The sequence below is a fragment of the Dreissena polymorpha genome, chromosome 10, assembly GCF_020536995.1.
Source record: "Dreissena polymorpha isolate Duluth1 chromosome 10, UMN_Dpol_1.0, whole genome shotgun sequence".
Taxonomy (NCBI): domain Eukaryota; kingdom Metazoa; phylum Mollusca; class Bivalvia; order Myida; family Dreissenidae; genus Dreissena; species Dreissena polymorpha.
Window position 1 is genome coordinate 35,384,929 of NC_068364.1, and position 27,240 is coordinate 35,412,168.

General features: G+C 34.8%; 1 protein-coding gene across 6 annotated transcripts; it reads left to right on the forward strand.

Annotated features, from left to right (window-relative positions):
- Positions 1 to 480: 480 nt before the first annotated feature.
- LOC127848192 (uncharacterized) lies at positions 481 to 27,178 on the forward strand. 6 transcript variants are annotated; one of them, XM_052380496.1, is made up of 13 exons: positions 481 to 894; positions 1,619 to 2,338; positions 3,300 to 3,467; positions 4,597 to 4,764; positions 6,926 to 7,093; positions 8,211 to 8,378; positions 10,535 to 10,702; positions 11,833 to 12,000; positions 16,581 to 16,634; positions 24,666 to 24,827; positions 25,049 to 25,245; positions 25,463 to 25,624; positions 26,313 to 27,178. In XM_052380496.1, exons 1-13 carry the CDS (start codon positions 666 to 668, stop codon positions 26,460 to 26,462), a joined length of 2,682 nt encoding a protein of 893 aa, XP_052236456.1. In that variant the 5' UTR covers positions 481 to 665; the 3' UTR covers positions 26,463 to 27,178. The 6 variants fall into 6 exon arrangements, with proteins under 6 accessions (XP_052236456.1, XP_052236458.1, XP_052236460.1 ...); XM_052380497.1 differs by lacking the exon at positions 24,666 to 24,827 and having other exon boundaries at positions 482 to 894; XM_052380498.1 differs by lacking the exons at positions 8,211 to 8,378; positions 10,535 to 10,702.
- Positions 27,179 to 27,240: the final 62 nt, after the last annotated feature.

Genomic DNA, 27,240 nt, shown 5'->3' on the forward strand with positions numbered 1-27,240 from the left:
GTCCTTAAAATGCCATAGACGCAATTCAGTGTTTATGGACCGGACATTATTTTCATTTATATATAGCGCGATTTAAATATAGAAGCACGTGTACAACAATAACCATAATAGTCGTAGAAATATAATAACTATGTTCACTTCATTGTGGATTTCAAACAGATAATATGATTATATTAGAAGCATGAATATTTACCGATATCTGAGCTTTGATTGAGGCGTAAAAACTTGTCTGTTTCCACTACACATCTGACCGACCTTAATTGTGTGATTTAACATTGTTGTTGGTATTAAACGTTTAGCTTTGCTTCAACTAATGGTATGTTCGTCTCAAATTTCAAGTTTATCGTTGTTTTCAACAATAATTATATTAATTGAATGTCTAACATTGGACAAAAGCATGCTAATAAAGTGCCACACTTAAGATTAGTTACATAAATCCGGTTTGTAACAACGTATAAACACTTAGTGTCGGAATTAAATAGCAAGTCATTGCAGTGCTTCCTGCTTGAGCTGGGTTTATATCAATGTTTGCATTGTACGGGTTATGAGCGTTGATATACAAATCAAGACATTTGTTCGTTCGTTTCGAAACAAATTAACGGATATCAGTGTTTATTTATTTTAAAAGTCTGTGCCATAACTCAATTCGCTGATATATAGGCGCCATGTTACGAAACATCGGAAATGTCGCCTGCTTCATCGTCGTCCTCATGACGTCACACCACGTGACCGGACAGTCGCATGACGTGGCACAGTTTAACAGAAGGCTAACGATAATCAAGAATTCCGTTGAATACGATATCGCCGACATCCGGCTCGAGGTCAAGGAACTGAAGATGATTGTCGAGCAGATTGTTGGCGGTCAGAGTAACACTAGCGATGGATCCGTTATTGGTAAGGAAATTACAGCAGAGAAATATAAATAAAAGTTGAAGCATACAAGGTCCTGTTTTATCAAAGATCTTAAGACAAATATTAAGTTCCGATTGAGTTGTGAAACTTTATTATATAAACATGTATGAAAAACTTGCGAGATATACATGAGAATATAATGCAGAATATATGGTTACCGAACTTTTTATCTTAACTCAAGTAATTATAGATTTTTGTGCGAATCGTTTTTACTCTTCCGTTATAAAAAAAATGTCGTATGATGGTTTATAACACGCACTCAAAAAGTATTCCATAATCTAAATATCTATGATTCTGAAACTCAAACTGTATCTTTAACACAATATGGTATGGTATAGAAAACAAGAATGGTTGGCATTTGGTTAAAAAGACAGAGATCCATACGCTGATGAAAAAAAATTACCCTCAGAAAAACTAATCTCAACTAATCACAAAATTAGGCGTGTACATTTAATAGTGTAAGTTGATGAAATAATACATATAATTATGAGGGCATTTAGTTTTAAATGACGCGGGTTGACCGGGATTGATCAGATGAAAATTAAGTCCTCAAACCGAGCTTGCTCGGGATCCAAATAAAGCGGCTATTATATTAACTTAAATTAATAAAGTTCATGAATAAATAAATATATTTAAGATATCAAAGTAAAGAAAAACCATTGAATTTAGTAAAGAGTTGTTGTTTTTATTTTATGTTTATCGATAGGCCAGGGAATGACAGATCTTAATCAAAGGGAGATTACAGATCTCAAGAATAAGTTGAATGCACATGAAAGCCGACTGAACAGATTATTTAGTTCTGTCAACGAAATTCAAGATGAAAATACGGCGCTTAAAAATAAAGTAAACCAATTTTTTGAGGAAAAGGAAAATGGCGTTAAAACTGAACTTCTCAAATTAAACGCAGGGATTGAAACAAAATTCGACGACATAGTCAACGTTCTTCAAATAAAGTTTGAAGAAACCACAGCGGCGATGATGAAAGGTTACAAGGACCTGAAGACGCACGTGAACGTGAAAGTCTCTGTGGTCGATCAAATAAATAATCTTGCCCAGTCAGTTATATCCGAACAAAACAAACTGAGTTCGAGGCTTGACCAGGCAGTGAAGAAGCTCGAAGTCAACGAATTGGTCGAGAAAAGGGAAAGAAAGGAATTGATCAACAACTTAAAAGCTGAACTTCTCCTGTTGAATGCAGGCGTTGAAACGAAAATCGACGACAGAGTCAACGCTCTTCAAAAGAGGTTTGAAGAATCCACAACGGCGAATTTGGCAGGTTACAAATATCTGGAAACGCACATGTCCGTTCAAATGAAAAATCTTACCCAGTCGGTGATCTCCGAACAAAACAAACTGAGTGCGAGGATGGACCAGGCGGATGCGCATATCGTAAGAATGAAAGCAAAGACTGACAAGTGCTGCATAGGTAAGTGGGGTTATTATTGTACTGTTAACGAACCGTCATATACTTAAAAGTATGACCTTATACATTTGCCGACACTGTACAGAATATAACCGAAAAACAAGAGAAACATAATTTAAGAAACACGTATCACACAAACACATACATTTTTCCACATTTAAGAAACTGATTTTATGCATGGCTTATTGATTGGAAAGGATTTATTTGAGAAAAGCTATATAAGGTTATTCATTATTTCATCCGACTAAAACTCGCGGATGGCTCCCGTTGATTAAAACGCGGCTAATCAGCAACCTTGATAGGATCATTAAAATTAGTAATCGTCTAAGAATAAAAAATGATTTAAGTTAACAGCGCGAATAGTTTGGATTATATTATCGTGATAATATTACAATAAATTGATAAAAACATATGCAATGTCAGGTAAATGTCACTTGCAAGAATAATTAGTAACACACACGTGTAGTTGTACCGACGAATATAAAAATGTTGTATTTTTTTTAATCTGATGCATGTATTGCATATAGAGAGGACGCTCAATGTAAAATTTATAAAATTAAACACCCAAATGCTTAACTTGACTTTAATCGGTTACCATAGTATCAGTCTACGGATTTAACTATTCCAGTATACACTGCTGAGCCAATACTTCAAATCCTTGATAGAAATTAATTCCAAATGTATAATAAAATGTAATATTAAATGTGATATAAAATCTATCCATCATCATCATCATTATCATCATCATTATCATCATCATCATCATCATCATCATCATCATCATCATCATCATCATCATCATCATCATCATCATCATCATCATCATCATCATCATCATCATCATCATCATCATCATCATCATCGACATCAACATCAACATCAATATCAACTATTTCAACAACAACAACAACAACATCATCATCTTTTTTATCATTAGTATCATCAATATTTAACAATTCTTCAGATTGCGGTGACCCAACACCAGACCATGGTACAGTAAACACCACAGCAACAACATTTGGAACTGTTGTTAAAATAGCATGCAATCACGGTTACGTACTGAGCGGAGCAAACATCGCCAAATGCAACGCAGACTCTGTCTGGTCTGATTCAGCCACGTGTAACCTATATGGTAATAAAGTTTTAGGCACAATTCAGTCATTGTACACATTCTGATCGCTGACACTTTAAGCTTGTTTGATTAGTTGGATTTTCTCCGTCTTTAACTGTATTTCAGTCAAATCATGGCGGTAATTTAACCAACTCACTCTATTTCTGGAATATTTGCTTGTACCAGTACTTAAGTGTACTTACTTATTCCAGTTACTGACAACTGATCTAGACTTGTGTCGTTCTTCAACACTTTTCAGAGCAGAGCTCAGGAACGTTAACAAATATAGCAACTTGTTCGTGTGCTATCAAACAGGGCTATAAACTAACATGTTGGTCATGATTCTCCACATTATTATTTCAATGCTGTTGTGTGTTGTGTTTTTTACAGAAGTTTTGTTTTCTTTAAAAATCTTTAGGCCCGAGCACACATTTAAATTAAAATAAATACTCAAAATCAAAGACAATTTCGATAAATATTTCGTACAATAATTTTAAGTCATACAAAATCAGTCTTCCTTATAGCAAAAGCCAAAATTTCAACGCTAAATATGGTATGGTAACAACAATTTAACGATATACAGAATGCTATTTTTATTTTTTTGTGGCACAATAACATTCCATTTAATAATGTCCTGCAACGATATCTATTCATACGACAAACGATCACTAACATGGCACATGATCATGCGTTGAATATATTGTCCCACACAAAAACAGCAAAAAAAGAATTTTGTATCTTGGTAAATCTACGTTACCAGACCACATCTAGCGTTGACATTTGGCTTTTGCTAAAAGGAATATTGATTTGTTTTACTTTATGTTTCGAAATATTGTACGAAATATTCGTTTATTTGTTAAGTTATTTTTTTTCGAAATATTGTACGAAATATTCGTTGATTTTGACTGTTTATGGGCTTTTAAGGAATGTATTTTTATTCGTCCACCAATAGTTTCCATCCCTTTATTAAGAATTATTTTGAATTTATTTAATTCATTTCGATCTTATGTGTCCGTATTTTTATCTTCTCAAACTAAATATTTCCCCAAAACAACTTTGAAGTAAATCAATTTGTATCTACTAAAGTTTATGAGTCATTCATTTTATGTGCTTTGTTTAACATTACCCTTGTAATATATTTCAACTGAAGACTGCGGTAACGCTTCCCCAGCCAATGGTGTAGCCACAGCTCCGAATGGCACTACCTACCAGAAGCAGGCTAATGTGCAGTGTAACCCAGGGTACGCACTAAACGGCTCGTCATTGATAGAGTGCAGTGCAACCGGCTGGAATGACTCTGTTCAATGTGTTATACAAAGTAAGTGGAATATTATCATTATATTGTTAACGTAATGCTCCTGTTTTATATTCACTTGCTAATGGAAATTCCAATTACATCTCCTGACTGATAATGTATATTGCATGAAATGTAAAATAAGATTCAAATCCAGGGGCGTAGCTAGGCATACGCAAATACGCACGTGCATATGCTGTTTGGAAAAAAATACAAAATTAAAGTGATCAAAAAAATGCAATAAAATGTGATGTCTATCCCGGGTTAGGAATATTTTCTATGCGAGAGTTGTGTTTTCATATCGAAAACACTTAAACTGTCTTAAAGTTTATTTTTTCGACTTCAAAGAATACGCATGATTTACCAATTGCAGTGTCACCTTTCTGTTGGTGGTGACTATGCATACCATTATTATCGACTGCGCTTTATCGTTGTTTTCTTCTTTGTATCCGAATGGGTTGTTTACGAAGCGGGCGATTAAAGAATGGCTGTAGATTTGATGTCGCCCCCGTCCAGAGATGTTTTCGACGGAAAATCAGACCAGCCAACATCCAGTACAGATACAATACAATTGTTGACTGCTGACTGGAGCCTGTTTTAGGACATCTGGGTTCAAAGCATGTGCGTTAGGTGTTGTCGCACATTAACCTGTGCAGACGGCACAGAATAATCAGGGACGACACTCTTTGATTTTATTGTGATTTACTAAAGGAAGTCCCTTTTTAGTGAACATTCAGTATAGGCGGAAAGTGTCGTCCAAGATTGGCCTATGCAACCTGAATACGATAATCTTTAACGACACTTTACGCACTTGCAGTAAGCCCCATTTTTCCAGAGTGAGGCTCTAATGGCTGATATGGAAACGTTAAGGAGATACACTCGTTTCACACTTAATCCTAAACATATATTGTCATTTGTGTTATTCTCTCTGTTGTTAAGTTTTACAACAAGTTTTCATAAGTTTTAAGTGTATTTGGAAGGACTATGTTAAGGCTTTACCTCATTTCTTTACCCGAATGATACCCATTTCTCTGATTATGGCTGTCAGTTCTTATTCAAGTAGAAAATAAGTGGTCCCTGGCCATAGAACCACATATGAAATAATTAATTTTTTCTCTACCGCTTTGATGCCTTTAATTGCTTCCGCCATCTGAGTAATTTCCTACAAAATCACAGATCCAAATGCATAACACAATGCTGTCTGCAATAATAACTGTGAAGGTTGTTTTTCACATGAACTTTTCCGACCACTTTAGTTTTGCTGTATCTGTTTTCTTTTTGGGTGATTTCCATAACTATTATAACATGCATTTGTTCTTGTGCAAGCGGAGTTCCAAATGTAATTTTTGCTGTTCTTCTATAATTACTTTCAAAATAACTTTAATTAGATTGTTATTGTAATAAGATGAGCCTGTCTCTGGGGAAAGTGGACTTAATGAATGTGCGAAAAAGTGATGTCCTAGATTATCATGTGCAAACTGCACAGGCTAATCAGGGAAGACACTTAACGTCTCAAATGATTTTGTCGTTTAGAAGAGACTTCCTTCAAACTTAAACTTCCATAGAAGCAGAAAGTAGTGTTCCTGATAAACATATCCAGACTGAACGATCTAATTTGGGATGACACTGTTCGCACATGCATTAAGCCCAGTTTTCCTAGAACAAGCCTCAGACGTCCATTTCTATAGTTTAAGATGTCTGCTTCTATGGGGAACAGGATTTTGGTTTCTATGGTTGCCTAGATGTCCATTTTTATGGTTAACAAGATGTTTGTTTCTACGGTTACAAGATTACGGTTACACGATGTCAATTCTATTGTTGAAATATGCCTGTTTCTATGATTACAAGATAACAGTTTCTATGATTACACAATGTTTGTTTCTATGGCTATGACAATATGTATGTTTCTATAGTTAACAAGATGTCCATTTCTATGTATTACACAACTTCCATTTCTATGGCTAACAATATGTCCGTATCTGTGGGTTAACAAGATATTCGTTTGTATGGTTAATATGATCTCAGTTTCTATGGTTGACAAGACCAAGATGTCCGTCTCTACGGTAACAGGTATCATCATCGATACCAACATCAACATCAATATCAACTATTTCAACAACAACAACAACAACAACATCATCATCTTTTTCATCATAAGTATCATCAATATTTAACAATTCTTCAGATTGCGGTGACCCAACACCAGACCATGGTACAGTAAACACCACAGCAACAACATTTGGAACTGTTGTTAAAATAGCATGCAATCACGGTTACGTACTGAGCGGAGCAAACATCGCCAAATGCAACGCAGACTCTGTCTGGTCTGATTCAGCCACGTGTAACCCATATGGTAATAAAGTATTAGGCACAATTCAGTCATTGTACACATTCTGATCGCTGACACTTTAAGCTTGTTTATTTAGTTGAATTTTCTCCGTCTTTAACTGTATTTCAGTCAAATCATGGCGGTAATTTAACCAACTCACTCTATTCCTGGATTATTTGCTTGTACCAGTACTTAAGTGTACTTACTTATGCCAGTTACTGACAACTGCTCTAGACGTGTGTCGTTCTTCAACACATTTCAGAGCAGAGCTCAGGAACGTTAAAAATATAGCAACTTGTTCGTGTGCTATCAAACAGGGCTATAAACTAACATGTTGGTCATGATTCTCCACATTATTATTTCAATGCTGTTGTGTGTTGTTTTTTTTTACAGAATTTTTGTTTTCTATAAAAATCTTTAGGCCCGAGCACACATTTAAAACTCAAAATCAAAGAATATTTCGCAAAATATTTCGTACAATAATTTTAAGTCATACAAAATCAGTCTTCCTTATAGCAAAAGCCAAAATTTCAACGCTAGATGTGGTATGGTAACAACAATTTAACGTTATACAAAATGCTATTTTTATTTTTTTTGTGGCACAAAAACATTCTATTTAATAATGTCCTGCAACGATATCTATTCATACGACACACGATCACTAACATTGCACATGATCATGCGTTGAATATAGTGTCCCACACAAAAACAGCAAAAAAGCATTTTGTATCTTGGTAAATCTACGTTACCAGACCACATCTAGCGTTGACATTTGGCTTTTGCTATGAGGAATATTGATTTTCTTACTTTATTTTCGAAATATTTTTACGAAATATTCGTTTATTTGTTAATTTATTTTTTTTCGAAATATTGTACGAAATATTCGTTTATTTTTACTGTTCATGGGCTTTTAAGGAATGTATTTCTATTCGTCCACCAATAGTTTCCATCCCTTGTTTAAGAATTATTTTGAATTTATTTAATTCATTTCGATCTTATGTGTCCGTATTTTTATCTTCTCAAACTAAATATTTCCCAAAAACAACTTTGAAGTAAATCAATTTGTATCTACTAAAGTTTATGAGTCATTCATTTTATAAGTTTTGTTTAACATTACCCTTGTAATATATTTCAACTGAAGACTGCGGGAACGCTTCCCTAGCCAATGGTGTAGCCACAGCTCCGAAAGGCACTACCTACCAGAAGCAGGCTTATGTGCAGTGTAACCCAGGGTACGCACTAAACGGCTCGTCATTGATAGAGTGCAGTGCAACCGGCTGGAATGACACTGTTCAATGTGTTATACAAAGTAAGTGGAATATTATCATTATATTGTTAACGTAATGCTCCTGTTTTATATTCACTTGCTAATGGAAATTCCAATTACATCTCCTGACTGATAATGTATATTGCATGAAAGGTAAAATAAGATTCAAATCCAGGGGCGTAGCTAGGCATACGCAAATACGCACGTGCATATGCTGTTTGGAAAAAAATACAAAATTAAAGTGATCAAAAAATGCAATAAAATGTGATGTCTATCCCGGGTTAGGAATATTTTCTATGCGAGAGTTGTGTTTTCATATCGAAAACACTTAAAATGTCTTAAAGTTTATTTTTTCGACTTCAAAGAATACGCATGCTTTACCAATTGCAAGGTCAACTTTCTGTTGGTGGTGACTATGCATACCATTATTATCGACTGCGCTTTATCGTTGTTTTCTTCTTTGTATCCGAATGGGTTGTTTACGAAGCGGGCGATTAAAGAATGGCTGTAGATTTGATGTCGCCCCCGTACAGAGATGTTTTCGACGGAAAATCAGACCAGCCAACATCCAGTACAGATACAATACAATTGTTGACTGCTGCCTGGAGCCTGTTTTAGGACATCTGGGTTTAAAGCATGTGCGTTAGGTGTTGTCGCACATTAACCTGTGCAGACGGCACAGAATAATCAGGGACGACACTCCTGATTTTATTGTGATTTACTAAAGGAAGTCCCTTGTTAGTTAACATTCAGTATAGGCGGAAAGTGTCGTCCAAGATTTGCCTATGCAACCTGAATACGATAATCTTTAACGACACTTTACGCACTTGCAGTAAGCCCCATTTTTCCAGAGTGAGGCTCTAATGGCTGATATGGAAACGTTAAGGAGATACACTCGTTTCACACTAAATCCTAAACATATATTGTCATTTGTGTTATTCTCTCTGTTGTTAAGTTTTACAACAAGTTTTCATAAGTTTTAAGTGTATTTGGAAGGACTACGTTAAGGCTTTACCTCATTTTTTTACCCGAATGATACCCATTTCTCTGATTATGGCTGTCAGTTCTTATTCAAGTAGAAAATAAGTGGTCCCTGGCCATAGAACCACATATGTTATAATTATTTTTTTCTCTACCTCTTTGATGCCTTTAATTGCTTCCGCCATCTGAGTAATTTCCTACAAAATCACAGATCCAAATGCATAACACAATGCTGTCTGCGATAATAACTGTGAAGGTTGTTTTTCACATGAACTTTTCCGACCACTTTAGTTTTGCTGTATCTGTTTTCTTTTTGGGTGATTTCCATAACTATTATTACATGCATTTGTTCTTGTGCAAGCGGAGTTCCAAATGTAATTTTTGCTGTTCTTCTATAATTACTTTCAAAATAACTTTAATTAGGCTGTTATTGTAATAAGATGAGCCTGTCTCTGGGGAAAGTGGACTTAATGAATGTGCGAAAAAGTGATGTCCTAGATTATCATGTGCAAACTGCACAGGCTAATCAGGGAAGACACTTAACGTCTCAAATGATTTTGTCGTTTAGAAGAGACTTCCTTCAAACTTAAACTTCCATAGAAGCAGAAAGTAGTGTTCCTGATAAACATATCCAGACTGAACGATCTAATTTGGGATGACACTGTTCGCACATGCATTAAGCCCAGTTTTCCTAGAACAAGCCTCAGACGTCCATTTCTATGGTTTAAGAAGTCTGCTTCTATGGGGAACAGGATTTTGGTTTCTATGGTTGCCTAGATGTCCATTTTTATGGTTAACAAGATGTTTGTTTCTACGGTTACAAGATTACGGTTACACGATGTCAATTCTATTGTTGAAATATGCCTGTTTCTATGATTACAAGATAACAGTTTCTATGATTACACAATGTTTGTTTCTATGGCTATGACAATATGTATGTTTCTATAGTTAACAAGATGTCCATTTCTATGTATTACACAACTTCCATTTCTATGGCTAACAATATGTCCGTATCTGTGGGTTAACAAGATATTCGTTTGTATGGTTAATATGATCTCAGTTTCTATGGTTGACAAGACCAAGATGTCCGTCTCTACGGTAACAGGTATCATCATCGATACCAACATCAACATCAATATCAACTATTTCAACAACAACAACAACAACATCATCATCTTTTTCATCATAAGTATCATCAATATTTAACAATTCTTCAGATTGCGGTGACCCAACACCAGACCATGGTACAGTAAACACCACAGCAACAACATTTGGAACTGTTGTTAAAATAGCATGCAATCACGGTTACGTACTGAGCGGAGCAAACATCGCCAAATGCAACGCAGACTCTGTCTGGTCTGATTCAGCCACGTGTAACCCATATGGTAATAAAGTTTTAGGCACAATTCAGTCATTGTACACATTCTGATCGCTGACACTTTAAGCTTGTTTGTTTAGTTGGATTTTCTCCGTCTTTAACTGTATTTCAGTCAAATCATGGCGGTAATTTAACCAACTCACTCTATTCCTGGATTATTTGCTTGTACCAGTACTTAAGTGTACTTACTTATGCCAGTTACTGACAACTGCTCTAGACGTGTGTCGTTCTTCAACACATTTCATAGCAGAGCTCAGGAACGTTAAAAATTTAGCAACTTGTTCGTGTGCTATCAAACAGGGCTATAAACTAACATGTTGGTCATGATTCTCCACATTATTATTTCAATGCTGTTGTGTGTTGTTTTTTTTTTTACAGAATTTTTGTTTTCTTTAAAAATCTTTAGGCCCGAGCACACATTTAAAGTAAAATTAAAACTCAAAATCAAAGAATATTTAGCAAAATATTTCGTACAATAATTTTAAGTCATACAAAATCAGTCTTCCTTATAGCAAAAGCCAAAATTTCAACGCTAGATGTGGTATGGTAACAACAATTTAACGATATACAAAATGCTATTTTTATTTTTTTTGTGGCACAATAACATTCAATTTAATAATGTCCTGCAACGATATCTATTCATACGACACACGATCACTAACATTGCACATGATCATGCGTTGAATATATTGTCCCACACAAAAACAGCAAAAAAGCATTTTGTATCTTGGTAAATCTACGTTACCAGACCACATCTAGCGTTGACATTTGGCTTTTGCTATAAGGAATATTGATTTTCTTACTTTATTTTCGAAATATTTTACGAAATATTCGTTTATTTGTTAACTTATTTTTTTTTCGAAATATTGTACGAAATATTCGTTGATTTTTACTGTTTATGGGCTTTTAAGGAATGTATTTCTATTCGTCCACCAATAGTTTCCATCCCTTGTTTAAGAATTATTTTGAATTTATTTAATTCATTTCGATCTTATGTGTCCGTATTTTTATCTTCTCAAACTAAATATTTCCCAAAAACAACTTTGAAGTAAATCAATTTGTATCCACTAAAGTGTATGAGTCATTCATTTTCTAAGTTTTGTTTAACATTACCCTTGTAATATATTTCAACTTAAGACTGCGGTAACGCTTCCCCAGCCAATGGTGTAGCCACAGCTCCGAAAGGCACTACCTACCAGAAGCAGGCTTATGTGCAGTGTAACCCAGGGTACGCACTAAACGGCTCGTCATTGATAGAGTGCAGTGCAGCCGGCTGGAATGACTCTGTTCAATGTGTTATACAAAGTAAGTGGAATATTATCATTATATTGTTAACGTAATGCTCCTGTTTTATATTCAATTGCTAATGGAAATTCCAATTACATCTCCTGACTGATAATGTATATTGCATGAAAGGTAAAATAAGATTCAAATCCAGGGGCGTAGCTAGGCATACGCAAATACTCACGTGCATATGCTGTTTGAAAAAAAATTAAAGTGATCGAAAAATGCAATAAAATGTGAAGTCTATCCCGGGTTAGGAATAGTTTCTATGCGAGAGTTGTGTTTTCATATCGAAAACACTTAAACTGTCTTAAAGTTTATTTTTTCGACTTCAAAGAATACGCATGATTTACCAATTGCAAGGTCACGTTTCTGTTGGTGGTGACTATACATACCATTATTATCGACTGCTCTCTATCGTTGTTTTCTTCTATGAATACGAATGGGTTGTTTGCGAAGCGGGCGATTTTAAGAATGGCTGCTGATTTGATGTCGCCCCGTACAGAGATGTTTTCGACGGAAAATCAGACCAGCCAACATCCAGTACAGATACAATACAATTGTTGACTGCTGACTGGAGCCTGTTTCAGGAAATCCGGGTTTAAATCATGTGCGTTAGGTTTTGTCACACATCAGCCTGTGCAGACGGCACAGAATAATCAGGGACGACACTCTTTGATTTTATTGTGATTTACTAAAGGAAGTCCCTTGTTAGTGAACATTCAGTATAGGCGGAAAGTGTCGTCCAAGATTGGCCTATGCAACCTGAATACGATAATCTTTAACGACACTCTGCGCACTTGCATTAAGCCCCATTTCTCCAGAGTGAGGCTCTAGTGGCTGATGTGGAAACGTTAAGGAGATACACTCGTTTCACACTTAATCCTAAACATATATTGTCATTTGTGTTATTCTCTCTGTTGTTAAGTTTTACAACAAGTTTTCATAAGTTTTAAGTGTATTTGGAAGGACTATGTTAAGGCTTTACCTCATTTTCTTTACCCGAATGATACCCATTTCTCTGATTATGGCTGTTAGTTCTTATTCAAGTAGAAAATAAGTGGTCCCTGGCCATAGAACCACATATGAAATAATTAATTTTTTTTCGACCTCTTTGATGCCTTTAATTGCTTCCGCCATCTGAGTAATTTCCTAGAAATTCACAGATCCAAATGCATAACACAATGCTGTTTGCAATAATAACTGTGAAGGTTGTTTTTCACATGAACTTTCCCGATCACTTTAGTTTTGCTGTATCTGTTTTCTTTTTGGGTGATTCCCATAACATAATTACATGCATTTGTTCTCGTGCAAGCGGAGTTCCAAATGTAATTGTTGCTGTTCTTCTATAATTTCTTTCAAAATAACTTTAATTAGGCTGATATTGTAATAAGATGAGCCTGTATCTGGCAAAAGTGGACTTAATGTATGTGCCAAAAAGTGTTGTCCCAGATTATCATGTGCAAACTGCACAGGCTAATCAGGGAAGACACTTTACGTCTCAAATGATTTTGTCGTTTAGAAGAGACTTCCTTTAAATTTAAACTTCCATAGAAGCAGAAAGTAGTGTTCCGGATAAATATATCCAGACTGGACGATCTTATTTGGGATGACACTGTTTGCACATGCATTAAGCCCAGTATTCCTAGAACAAGCCCCAGACGTCAATTTCTATGGTCTGCTTCTATGGGGAACAAGATTTTGGTTTCTATGGTTGCCTAGATGTCCATTTTTATGGTTAACAAAATGTTTGTTTCTACGGTTACAAGATAACGGTTACATGATGTCAATTCTATTGTTGACATATGCCTGTTTTTATGGTTACCAGATAACAGTTTCTATGGTTACACAATGTTTGTTTCTATGGCTATGATAATATGCATGTTTCTATAGTTGACAAGATGTCCATTTCTATGTATTACACAACATCCATTTCTATGGCTAACAATATGTCCGTATCTGTGGGTTAACAAGATATTCGTTTGTACGGTTAATATGATCTCAGTTTCAATGGTTGACAAGACCTCAGTTTCTATGGTTAACAAGATGTCCGTCTCTACGGTAACAGGAGCCATTTCTTGTGCAAGCAGAGCTCCAAGTGTATCCCTTACTGGTGGCAGTGCGACAATAACCAGGACTGTGAAGACGGCTCGGACGAGAAAATGGACGACGGGTCGCTGTGCCCCGCATACCCGTGCTCTCAGCCGGGTCTTTTTAAGTGTAGCAGCGCCAAGAATGCGAGTGGTTGTGTCCAGCCGAGTTTTATTTGCGATTGCAACCCGGAATGCGATGATCGGTCTGACAAAAAGATGTACAACTGCAGTATTTTGTTCTATATTTTCTACCTTTAATAATTGCAGTGAATTTTGCTTTTATTTGTTACAGCCTGTGCCATTTGGATAAGGAAAATTTGCGCTTTAAACAAAGAAATCTGGAAAATAGCACGATAAACAATGAAATTGGGACAAATAAAGCATTATTTATAAAATAATAACTAACATAATTAAAATTGTTTTTAAGTGCATGTTTGACAGCATTTTTATATTAGAAAGTTCTGCTTTAATTTCTTTTTACAATGAAGACAATGTTGAGTTAATATTCTTTCACATGCATATTAAACTCGCAAGAATCTATGGATTCTTGAATACACCATTTAAACATAGCCTCTTTTAGTATATTAAGCTTAACACAGTAAAAAAAAATCATAAAATATATGGGGAACACATACAGACTATTAACACACACGCTTTAGTGTTCTTGTTGTCTTAATGCTGTATTAAACGGAGTTAAATTACTATATTTAATTGGTTTACCTTTCAATATCTTGCATTTCACATCTTCAGTCCAGTGCTACTATTACACGTAGACTTTACAGCCTGACATACATAATAAAGCAGAGTATGCATATGAATCTGATTATACACAGATCCACTTACATATAAATCAAATCATGTTTGTCTCTTTCATTTTTCGAACGATACTTGTCTTTATTTTAAGCTTTGACTTTGTGAGTAGACTGAACTCCAATTTTCCAACACTGATTTCCGTGACAGACATTCACTGTGTTTATTTCTTATAAATATTTGTTGTTTGTATCTTAAAAGTAGTCTTTATCGTTTATTGACAAAAGCATTAAATCATTTCCTAATAACCATATGTTATCTGTAGTTATAATTGTTTAGTTACTTGTCGTTTTCGCCGTTCATTGTAATTTCTCTTCTGCTTGCCGCCATCTTGAAAGACAGGCGTGCTAAATCGTGATACATCGACTATTTCCGGTATCCTCCGCAATATAGAGATTTGTGATACAACGTTAAATCGTTTATATTCGGCTAGATTCGCGAACCAATATTTAAGTCAGTTGTCGTTCGGCGACAACTTAACACGCTCGGTTCTTCGACATAGTCGCTGTATAACATTATAATCTTGGGTTTGTGGGGAACATTTGGCATTTTGGGGCATTGTTTGTAAGAGTTTTAGAAAAAAAGCTGAAATGATACAGGTGTTGTTACAAAGTGTACTGGAAACAAATAGAAACAATACTGAATTATTTAATCAGATCATGTTTCAAGAACGCTTTATAATTGTATCAATTTCAAATGATCATTATTCATAAACAAAACTGTATTTTTGTTATGTGTCTAATCGTAAGTGTCATTTTGCTACCTGATGTACAATGTTCTTTTATCTTTGTGATGGGTGATAAAATGTTTGGTGTTGAAGTATTAACATTTCAAGTTATTTGCATATGAAAAGTAAACGATATAGCTCTTACCGCTGCGCTTAAAAATTATATGGATAACATGGTTTGCTTAAGATAGCATTTGTGTGTGTGTGTGTTTGGAATACGTACAAGTACCAGTTTTGAGCTGGAAATGGTCGCTGAGCCTCATTCTGGGAAAACTGGACTGCATGTGGGTAAAGTGTCATGCCAGATAAGCCTGTGCAGTATGTACAGGCTAATCAGAAACATCACTTTCTGTTTAAATGTGAAACGAAAATTAAGTTTAGGTGTAAAGTGTTGTCACTGATAAGCCTGTGTTGACTGCGTTTGTTTGTTGAAAAGAAGTCAAAAATCCAGGCTGGCTGAGGGCCTCGTCCTGGATTAGCCAGTGAAGTGCGCCAAGGCTCTTCAGGGACGACACTTTCTGCTTTTATGGTTTTGTTTTAAGAAAGTCTCTTCTAGCATAAAATCAAGTCAAAGCGAAATTAGTCATCTCAAATTAGCCTAATGTGGGAAGACACTTTATAAACATGCAATAAGCCCAGTTTTAAAAGAAATGATCTCATGTGGTCACCAGAGTTTTCGTATAATTGCATAAGTGCGTGTTTGGCATACAAAAATAAAAGAATACAATCATGGTTTGTGTGCATTTTTAAACACATACCCCTGTAATGATACAAAACAAGCAGAAAAAGTCGTCTCTTATTAGGCATAACGGACTTCACAAGCGAATCTGGGACGACATGTTACGCACAAGCAATAGCCCAGATTTCCCCGAACGACACTTATATGCTCATCATAGCTTGATTAAAATTGCATGTGTGTTCGGCATAAAAAATATAAATATATATTAATAATAGTTTGTGTGTATTTGTAGCCATGTGTGACGCCAAGCCGGATTGTAGTGATGGAGCAGACGAACTGAACTGCAGTAAGTGTTATTACGCGTTTGTTGTTTTCATCTCTGATTGCATATCATTTGTGTGATAGTGCACGTATGATATTTGTATTTGTTTGCAATTTTGAACTAAAATGTGTGGGAAAAAAAGAAAAAAAAAGAAGTTTTATCGCACTGTCAAGCGATTGTTTTCTCATCTCTCAGATGATTTTCGGGACAGTCATTTCTCCTTCTTTCAGCTGATTTCATCACTGTTAATGTCAAACTAATTTTACAAATATTTATTAACTTGGATTCTGGATCATTATGCAACTGTAAGCATCGTATGAAATTTTCTTCAACCTAGGTGATTCTTAATTCACCTCCCTGATAGTTTTTCTCACATGAGCTCAATATTTTGCCTTGTTAACACTCTAGAGTCCACATTTATTGTCTAATCTTCATGAAACTTGTCCCATTGATATCTTGGTCGAGTTCGAAGCTGGGTCACGTGAGGTTAAAAGCTACGTCACTAGGTCAATTTAAAGAAAAAGCTTGTTAACACTCACAATAAGTCATATTTGCAATAGCATGAGTGTGGAGCAACTGTTTGGGACTAAGCCAAGAGGCATTGGCTTTGTTAAGTGAAAATTGAAGAGCAGCTAAGAATGAACTTGTGTTGGAAACAGTCTTAACCATATACCCATCATGACATATGCACTTTAACCCTTTACCACTTAGATACGTATTTTTACGCATTTGTAGTCCCTTAGAAAGTGAAATATAATGATGGACCTTCCTTACTAGATTTGAGTTTTAAAGGCTTCATTTCCAACCCTTTGATACTGATGAGAAGCAAACCTGAACAGACTGCGAATTTTTGCTGTTTGCATAAATCCATTTTCACATTCCTTCTGAGCTGGAAATAGTAAAGTGTGCATCTTCAGATCTTAGCGATTTTGAAGTGTTTATGAGGATATGTATTTATCAAGTGTTTACTATAACAATAATAAATGGATGCTTCCTCATAACTGTTATGTTGTTTACGTCATAAATTTGATATGTTTCTCAGATAATGATACATTTCTGGTATCATATTTGATCTATAGATGATGAATATAGTGTTATTATAGTATGTAATTATAGCGATTTTTTTCCTTCTTTATAAAGTACCAGAAAACTGCACTTACAATTGGTAAACTACAAATTTTCCAATTGCTGTCAAAATAATTGCGAATTGAAGGTTTCCAACAACAAAATGTATATAGTCAAAGTAAATATAATATTGACAACTTAACAACTGCAAGTTATCAATGTTGAAGTATGTGGAGCAAAAAAACAGGAGCAAACAACAAAAAACACCAGTTTCCCAATATGAAGATTTCACAACGCGAATTTTCCCAATATCAGGGTTTTGCGCTAATTTTTCCCCGATTGAGCTGGTACAGGTACGTTTCCCAACAGCGCAAAAAATCGATGTGATCAAGTGTTTACTATTAACAAAAATCAACGTATGCTTCCTCAAACTGGGAATGATGTATACATCATAAATGTTATATTTGCTCAGATAATGCCACATTTCTTGTCCAATATATGATACATAGATGATAGATAAAGTGAAGCTTATGGCTGGTATTGTTGCTTTCAGTTATTTTGAAAGCTACTGTTTAATTCAGTTCAACTTTTGAAAACTTTGCTCTCTATCATGCATTATTTTATTCGAATTCTAATAACATCGTTTTTAGCTCAACAGAGCACAATGTGCTCATGGTGAGCTTTTGTGATCGCCTTTTGTCCGTTGTCCGTCATGCGTCGTGTGTCGTGCGTTGTGCGGCATCAACATTTGCCTTGTTAACACTCTAGATGCCACATTTATTGTCCAATCTTCAATAGATTTGGTCAGAAGATTAGTCTCAATAATATCTTGGAATGGGTTGAAAAGGATGCCAGTTGGATGGTAAACATGGCAGCCAGGGGCGGGGTATTTTTTCTTATATGGCTATAGTAAAACCTAGTTAACACTCTAGAGGCCACATTTATTGTCAAATCTTCATGAAATTTGGTCGTAAGATTGGTCTCAATAATATATTGGATGAGTTTAAAAATGGTTTTGTTTGCTAAAAATCATGGCTGCCAAGAGGCGGGGCATTTTTCCTCATATGGCTTTACATGGCTATCGTAAAACCTTGTTAATACTCTAGAGGCCTCATTTATTTTCCAATCTTCATGATACTTGGTCATACGATTTGTCCCAATTATATCTTGGATGAGTTTGAAAAGGGTTCCGGTTGGTTGTAAAAAAACATGGCAGCAAAGGGGGCGGGGCATTTTTCCTGATATAGCTACAGTAAAACTCTCTATATACTACATTTATTGTACGATCATCATGAAACTTGGTCAGAAGATTTTTCCCAATAATATTTTGGATGAGTTCGAAAATGATTCCGGTTGCTTGAAAAAATGGCCATCATGGGGCGGTGCATTTTTCCTTTTATGGCTATATATGGCTTATGTAAAACATTGTGAATACTCTAGAGGCGTCATTTATTGTTCGATCTTCATTCAACTTGTTCAGAAGATACATACTAATTATATCTTTGACGAGTATTAATATGGTTTGGTTTGGTAGAAAAACATGGCCACTATGGGGCGGGGCATTTTTCCTTATATTGCTATAGTAAATATAAAGAAGTGAAACTCCAGCTGCTGGAGTAAACATTGTTTACACTCTAGAGGCCACATGTATTGTCTGATCTTTATGAAACTTGGTCAAAAGAATTGCCCCAATGATATCTTAGACAAGTTAAAAATTGTTCCAGTTGGTTGGAAAGCATGGCTACCAGGGGGCAGGGCATATTTCCTTATATTGCTATTGTTAAAACTAGTTTACACTCTTGTCCTCACATTTATTGTCCAATATTAATGAAACTTGGTCAGAATATTTGTTGTAATGATATTTTTGATGTGTACGAAAATATATCCGGTCTGTTGAAAAACATTGCCGCCAGGGTGTTCACTATTCGTGAAAGTTAGTTAGAACATTTGTTCTAATGACATCTTGTGCTGCACAGAGCAGGGCAGTTCTTTTGAATCTCAGGTGAGGGACTTTGGGCCTTTAAGGTCATCTTGTTTTTCATCCAAAATCGTGTCCGGTAATCGGCCCCATTCCCAATTGAAAAACAGTATATATTTTTCCCAAATGGGAGCTGAAAATTCACATTGGAAGGTTTCCAAAAAAAAATATTTGTTTTTATCTCAATAATGTGTTCATCTCCCATTCACATAAGTTCAACCTTAGTACATATAATACTGAACACACTTGATTTCTCAATTTTGAAGTATTTTGAGCAAAACAACAACAACACAAATTTTAGCCAAACGCCGCGAATTTCCCCAATCCAAAGTGACCCGGCCCCATTCCCAAAATGGTGAAAAACACTGAATAATAAATGAATATCTCAGTTGTTGTCATTATTCAGTTAGGAACTTCAAATTGTTTAAATACCCCTTCTTCTATTTTTTTTATTTTGTTCTATTTTACTGCATTAGAAGTCCAATGGAAGTTGAACATCAATTTCTGTACTGAAGACATTTCATATATATCAGGGATTTCAATAGATTTTTAAAACCAGGAGTCAAATGACACTGTGCTCAAACATTTCAAGGTAAGATAAAAAATGTGCAGGGGTCAAAATACTGAAGCACAACGTACTTTTTGTTTGTTCATACTAGCTTAATTCTGTGTAAATGTCTCGTAGTATTTCCTTACTTTTATACTTAAATTTCCAAAAAATCTGTTGTTATTGTATCTGTTACGTCGTCTGTTTTTATGTCCATTTTAATTGTTCATACGCACAAGCTTTTCGGTGTTTTTACCACCATTTTTGGGAATGGGTTGGGGCCCTTTGGATTGAAAAAAATTGCGTTGTTTTGACTATGGATTGCGTTCAAGGGTATTCATCACTTCTGTGAAAATATGTTGATATTTCATATATTTAATATAGTTCATATATGAAGTTAGAACTTGTTTAAAGACCCCTTCTTCTAAATATAATTTTTTATTTTGTTCTATTGTACTGCATTTTATGTTGTTCTATTTTACTGCATTAGAAGTCCAATGGATTTTTTTGTACAAAGGCACGGATCCATTGAAGAATTTGAAGTGTGAAGCGGGAAAATACATTTCTGGAAAATGCTATATTCGTATATCGAATATTTGTCAAGACGATAGGCAATATGCCAAGTGTTCACTTCTACGCGCATTTCGTGTAAATAAATGACATGACGACATAACGTGTTTCCCTATGTCTAAAGATTTAGGTCCAGGAATTTTTTAGTATACGTTTCTCCATTGTGTTTTGTATTTTGTTTACCACGTATTTATTTACAGACAATTTGTGAATTTGTTTAAATGCTCATTAAAAAAAATATTATGTGTGTAGTGCATTTGGTTATGTGACTCATCACAATGGAAAAATGTCTTTGCATTACGTTATCCAATGGTCTAAAATGATTTTGTATATATCAAAACAAAATTGTATAGATCAAAAGTCATATTTCTTCCCATAATTAAACTGACCTCAAATGCAAATCTGAACATCTGTGGACACATGTTTGGTTTTATATAAGCATTTTGACGCATTTCAGCTTTTGTTATATATTTTAGGTGTGATTTTTTTTAGAGTTTCACTTTGAAATCTTTAAGGGATCCCAAATAACTTGTCCTTAATATAAAGAACTCCACGACATGTCAAAAAGTCCTGTTCATGACGGCAGAGCAAGTGCAGCTTGGAATATCGACGTATAAAGCGTCTGAATAACAAAACGTGCATGGATCTCTCGGTTTATCAAGTCTTAACAATTCGTGATAACTATTTGCAATAACCTTACTATTTTTGGAAACGTATTGATTGCTAAACATTCTGGGCGAAAACACGATTAACGAAATCAAATTACGGGTCGGCGCATTTTTTTTTCCTATTGAAGTTTCCAAAATTTTATTACATACACAAATTCTAACACTAATATGTTTTGAAATTGTTCGATAATTTATTTTTGTGTTATTATTTTACTGTAAAAAACATCAACCTCCTCCGAATTGTCGCCCCTAAATCCATAGTATAGTATGTTTACTTCCCAGAAATAACGTAACAAATTCATAAATTGAGTAATCAGTTGAATGAAACTAAAGATGTGGAAAGCTGGTTTAGTTCTACAATATATGAAAGGAAAAAGGTTATATGCAATATATGAAATGTAATGAAATATGAAAAAACCTGCGGCAGAGCTAATAGCTAAAGTTTTATTCGGTTTTTATCGCTATGTAAAATGAATTGTTTTTCTAACATTCGCTCATTTACTTGTTAACCAGCGTATTCAGTCGAATTGATGACTTTAAAATGATGTATCATGTACCCTAAATAAAGAGTCCACGAACGAATTTTAATAAGGGCCCTGTGCGACACTGAATGTCGAGATGGAAACGAGATAATACATTGTGTCAGTGCTATGAGGGATTTATATACGTTTTTAAATGCTAATATTGTATTCGCCAATATTAACCTGATACTGGCATTTGCCATTCTATTAAAAACAGGTCAATATAGCTAGAATTTATATTTCTGGAGATCCATTTGATGTTGAAAGCATTTTAACCGCTTGGAGCATGAATGAGTGGATTACAGAGCACCCAACGGAAACAAGTTCGCTTTGTATTTGCCTAATTCAAGATATCTTCACGCATCGTTGAATACGATACAAAATCATTAAACTGTGCATCCGATACATAAATTAAACAGCTATAGGGTAATCAAATATTTCACATAGTTCTTCCCGAAAATAATCGGAGAATAGACACACGTCAGGTGATTAACACTTTCGAACGTTTTGACATTCAGGATTACATAGGGCTGGACTAAAGTTAGTCAATTTAAATAGATAGTACACCATTAACACTAAATGTTGGACAGAATGCAAGATGCTTCAGATTGAGTACTTTATACAAGTATAAGCCCCAAATGGTGATCGTTTCGTTAACAATTACTCAACGCATTCAATGAATGAACATCATGCAAAGCAAGGATATGGATTCATATTGAAGTTTCCAATAATGCATGACATACACTTAGTCCAAACTATATTTTGAATTGTTCAATGCTATCAATCTGTTTTAATATTTTACTGTTAAAAACACATCAACCACCTCCGAATATGTGTCTCTAAATCCATAGTATAGTATGTTTACGTCCCAGAAATTACGTCTCGTTCGATAATTTATTAATTGCGTAATCAGTTTAATGAAAATAAAGGTATGAAAAGCAGGTTCTGTTCAACAATTAAGTAAAGGAAAAAACAAGATAATATAACATATATGTAATGTAATGCAATATATTAACAACTACGGCAGAGCTAAGAGCTTAGGTTTACCGCGCTGGAAAACTTACAAACTAATACAAAAAATCACTAATTTACTGGTAAACCTGCTTATTTAGTCGCATTGATGACTTAAAAAATGATGTATTATTGACCTGAAATGTAGAGTCCACGAACATGTCTTCATTTGAGCCCTATGCGACACTGAATGTCAGAACATAGAAACGGATTTATAAACTCATACGTGTCAGAGCCATGAGGGATTTCATAGAATGAGATGCGAAAATGTTAACGAAACAATCGCCGTGTGAATAGTATACTTGTACAAAGCACTAAGTCGGAAATATAATTGCAGTGTGTCCAACAATAAGTGATAATCGTTAACTATCGATTTGAATTGAGTTACTTTCTTCCAGCCTTAATCCTGAATGTCAACACGTAGGAAAGTGTTGTTGTCAAACGTGCGTCAAAATATGTTTCGGGAAGAGCAATGCGCACTCTTTAATTACCCTACAGCCGTTTAATGTATTTATCCGATACACACTACAATGTTTTTTTATCGTGTTAAACGATGTGTGAACATATCTTGAGTATAGGCACATACAAACATAATGTGTTTCCATCGTGTGAATGGCTATCTCCATTAGCACAAGAAAACAACAACATTAAATTTATTTCTATAAAAGTAAAATTGCTGTCTATTTTAGCTATACGTTGCAATTCTTCACAAATTCATGAGTCTTGTAAATTTAAGTGGGCATGATTGCAATGAAATACCCCAGGTTCTCATTATATTCAAAAACACATATCAGCCCCATACCTTACAAGAGACACTTTTGGCAATCAGAAATATTTTTTTGTATACAATTCCAATACCGTTAATCTTCGTTTTGTAAGTTGTCGATAATAAAGGATATCGTTATTTTGGCGAGTAAATTGACTTTGATTTGAATTGTAATTTATTAATAACTGTTATCCACTCATTTATGTTCCAAGCGGTTATTATGCTTTTAACATCAACTAAGAAACAAATTATGTTGATCTCAAGAAAGATAACGCTAGTTATATTGACATGTATTTATTATAATGGTTATACATTTGTGTATTGTCGATATAACAATTGTGTTGATTAATTGGAAATAACATTTTGACATCACTTCGAGTCAAGTGTGTGAATGTTTGAAACATTTTTAAACAATGAATTTTAAATAGTCTCCAAACGCCAATCGGAGCATTCTAAACTACAGACAATGAACGAATCCACAAACATGAATATATCAGAGTATGGTTGCGGTTTGGACAGTGTGTATGGTCACCTTGGTAAACTGGCCGGTCCGTCATTGAACACGAATAATGAAACATTAGAAAGCGTCTTCATTACATGCATTTATCGATTTATGAAGATAAGGCCATACAGATATCGCTTAAAATCCAGTGACCTTTTTAAGAAGAGAAAACAGAAAACATGTTAAAAGTTTAAAGATACTGACTAATTGATACACGCTGCAAATGATTAAAATCGCTTCCAGTAGGGGAATAAATTTATTTTTTCACAATGGTATTTGAAATATAATGAATATATTTATGTATAAATGTTAGTGCAAGGTTAATATTGGTGACTAGTTCTAGAAGCTTGATATGTTTCATTGAGTACCAAGCGAATTGTTTTTGTAAACAAAATATCAGGAATGTCAGTATGTATTCCTTATTTAGAGACTTGTGATCCCTTGCTCAAACCGATCAATGGGAATGTTGCGTTTGGCAATATCACTGCAAGATTCACGTTCGATGCTCCGCACTGTTTTGACAAAAATAAGACCCATGTGTGTAACAAAGGCCAATTTGACGACACAAACACCATTTTCCTTGAAGGATGTACGTATTGCGTCTGTGCTACTGTATCAAAAGTACTGTTTCGTTAACTGCTGATGCAACACAATATTTTCGCCCCATTGGTTTTAGGTCCAGTGACGTACAACAAAACAATCATTTTCTTACAACAATTATCAAATCGGATCACATGCTTTTTAAATATACTAAATCTTAAATGTGATACAATAAAATAATCGTTTTTAAAATAATGTCATTTATTTCAGTGAGAGAGTGTTTCACTGATGAATATTTGGTCAAAAATGATTCCACTTTGTCCGTTTCGTCTCAATGGAATCAGAATGAGACCGATATGTTTGGGGCTGACCAGGGGCGCCTTAATTCCACGGAAACGGGAGAGGGAACATCATTCAGAGCAGGGATATGGGCGGCAGGTGTTGCGGATACAAATCAGTACATCCAGGTCGTAAACCTAATATGTTCATTTTGAAATATTTCATACTACATTATTGTTGCGTAATCTGACTAATTATTTGTATACTGCAACTTGTTGCCAGTACATGGATTAATGTGCGTGATTTATTTTTGTTTGGTGATGGTGGCAGGTTAATACAATGAAGTTGGCTGAAGCTACGCCATTAATTATTGATTTAAATGAAATTATTTGTTTTCTTTAAAAGGTAAACTTCACATCTTCGAAAATAATCACCGGCATAGTAACGCGTGGCAGACCCCAATCCCCGAAACCTCAGAATGCCCAATGGGTGAAACAGTACCGATTCATGTACAGCAGAGACTGTGAGACCTTCAACACTTACACGCACACGAATGGATCAGACATGGTATCAAAATATGTTTATTACACGTAGCTAACAGGTTCATATCCTGACGAATAAACAAATGCAACCCTAGAGAAATTATCAGGATATAACTTTGTGTAAGCCCCCAGTACGTGTAGTCTTTCATTTAAAGTAAGGGATGTATCTCTATACAACGCATGGCAATATCAACAGAACAACATTCAACCTAAAACTTGTAATAAACGCTTTACCCACCTCGTCGATAAGTATTATTTGCAGTTCAGTATGATTACGTCCTGACATTCAGCATTAAACAATAACATAAATCAGTTTACTATGTATCTAAATACATTATGCTTCTTTACATATTTTATATACTTTAGTTCTGCCTTGTTTATTTTATAAACTGATGTTCTAGCGTGTTTATGTTGGATCCATGTTCATTTGGTTTTGAATTTTACTCGTTTTAAATCTCAAATATTTAAGCTGATAGTTAGACTGACTTGAGATTGAGTCAGTTTCCTAGATAGTTTTTCTAAGAACTTGATTACGCTCACAATATCTTACCCTTGACCACCCTGTCTTAAAGTGGACACAACACCCAATACCCCATCGCGTTTTCATACAAAAAATCTTTAATGAAAGCCTTTACCTAAAAAAATACGTTTATAAAATCCCATTATAATTTACAATGGCGTTGGAATCCTTTTCACGCTTTTTTCTCTTGCAGTTATTTGATGCAAATGATGACGGGAAAACCATACGACCCAATCAGTTGCCTTGCCCTGTGCTAGCATTGTGTGCCAGAGTAAATCCAACACTGTGGCACGGTTATATCTCCATGCAATTTGACGTCAGAGGTTGCGATGGACCAATCTAGAAATAAAGGGAAATTGCACGTACATACTTTTGTTATAATGTATTGCTTGTTTTGAAAGGTGTCTACAACAATAAGTTCTGAATCAACATTGATTTTTGTTTTTAGCTTCAACTTACCACGCTATTTAAAAGAATATTCAGAACGAATTACAAGAAATGCCGATATTATATAAGTTAAGTGTTAAGGAAGTATGGCCATCATGTTCAACTTACGAGATATTAATTCATTACATTTATTTGTTAACAGGTGTTGAGCATGCTTTTGGTTATAGTTATTCGACATCTACTAAAAATTAAAAAGTAAGACGCGATAATAAATTATTCTTATTTAAATTCAACCATAATTCAAACCTAAGTACAACATGAGCATTTATATAAATCCACAGTATTTGTTTCACATTGAGCTAAAGTTTCTACATGGGAGACGTGCGATGGTCGTTAGCCGTTTCTGTGGGCTTTAAAAACAACAATCATATATTATTTTGCTTGAATATAATACTTGTTACATTGTATTTACAGACTTCATACCAAGCATGAGCCATAGTATTTTCCCATATATTTTTTTATAATTAAAACGTGCTTGTCAACTACATGTTTATAACTTGTTATTATTTAGATTATTTAAACACTTAAGTAAACAATTATGTAATATGTATTCATCAGCGGTGAAATATTAACACATGCGGTAGGTTTGCCTCCAATAAAATATAAGTTTCATGTTTGTGTCTCTCAAATTTTCTGCTGCATACTTATTGAATTGTTATCCTGTCAAATTTGGT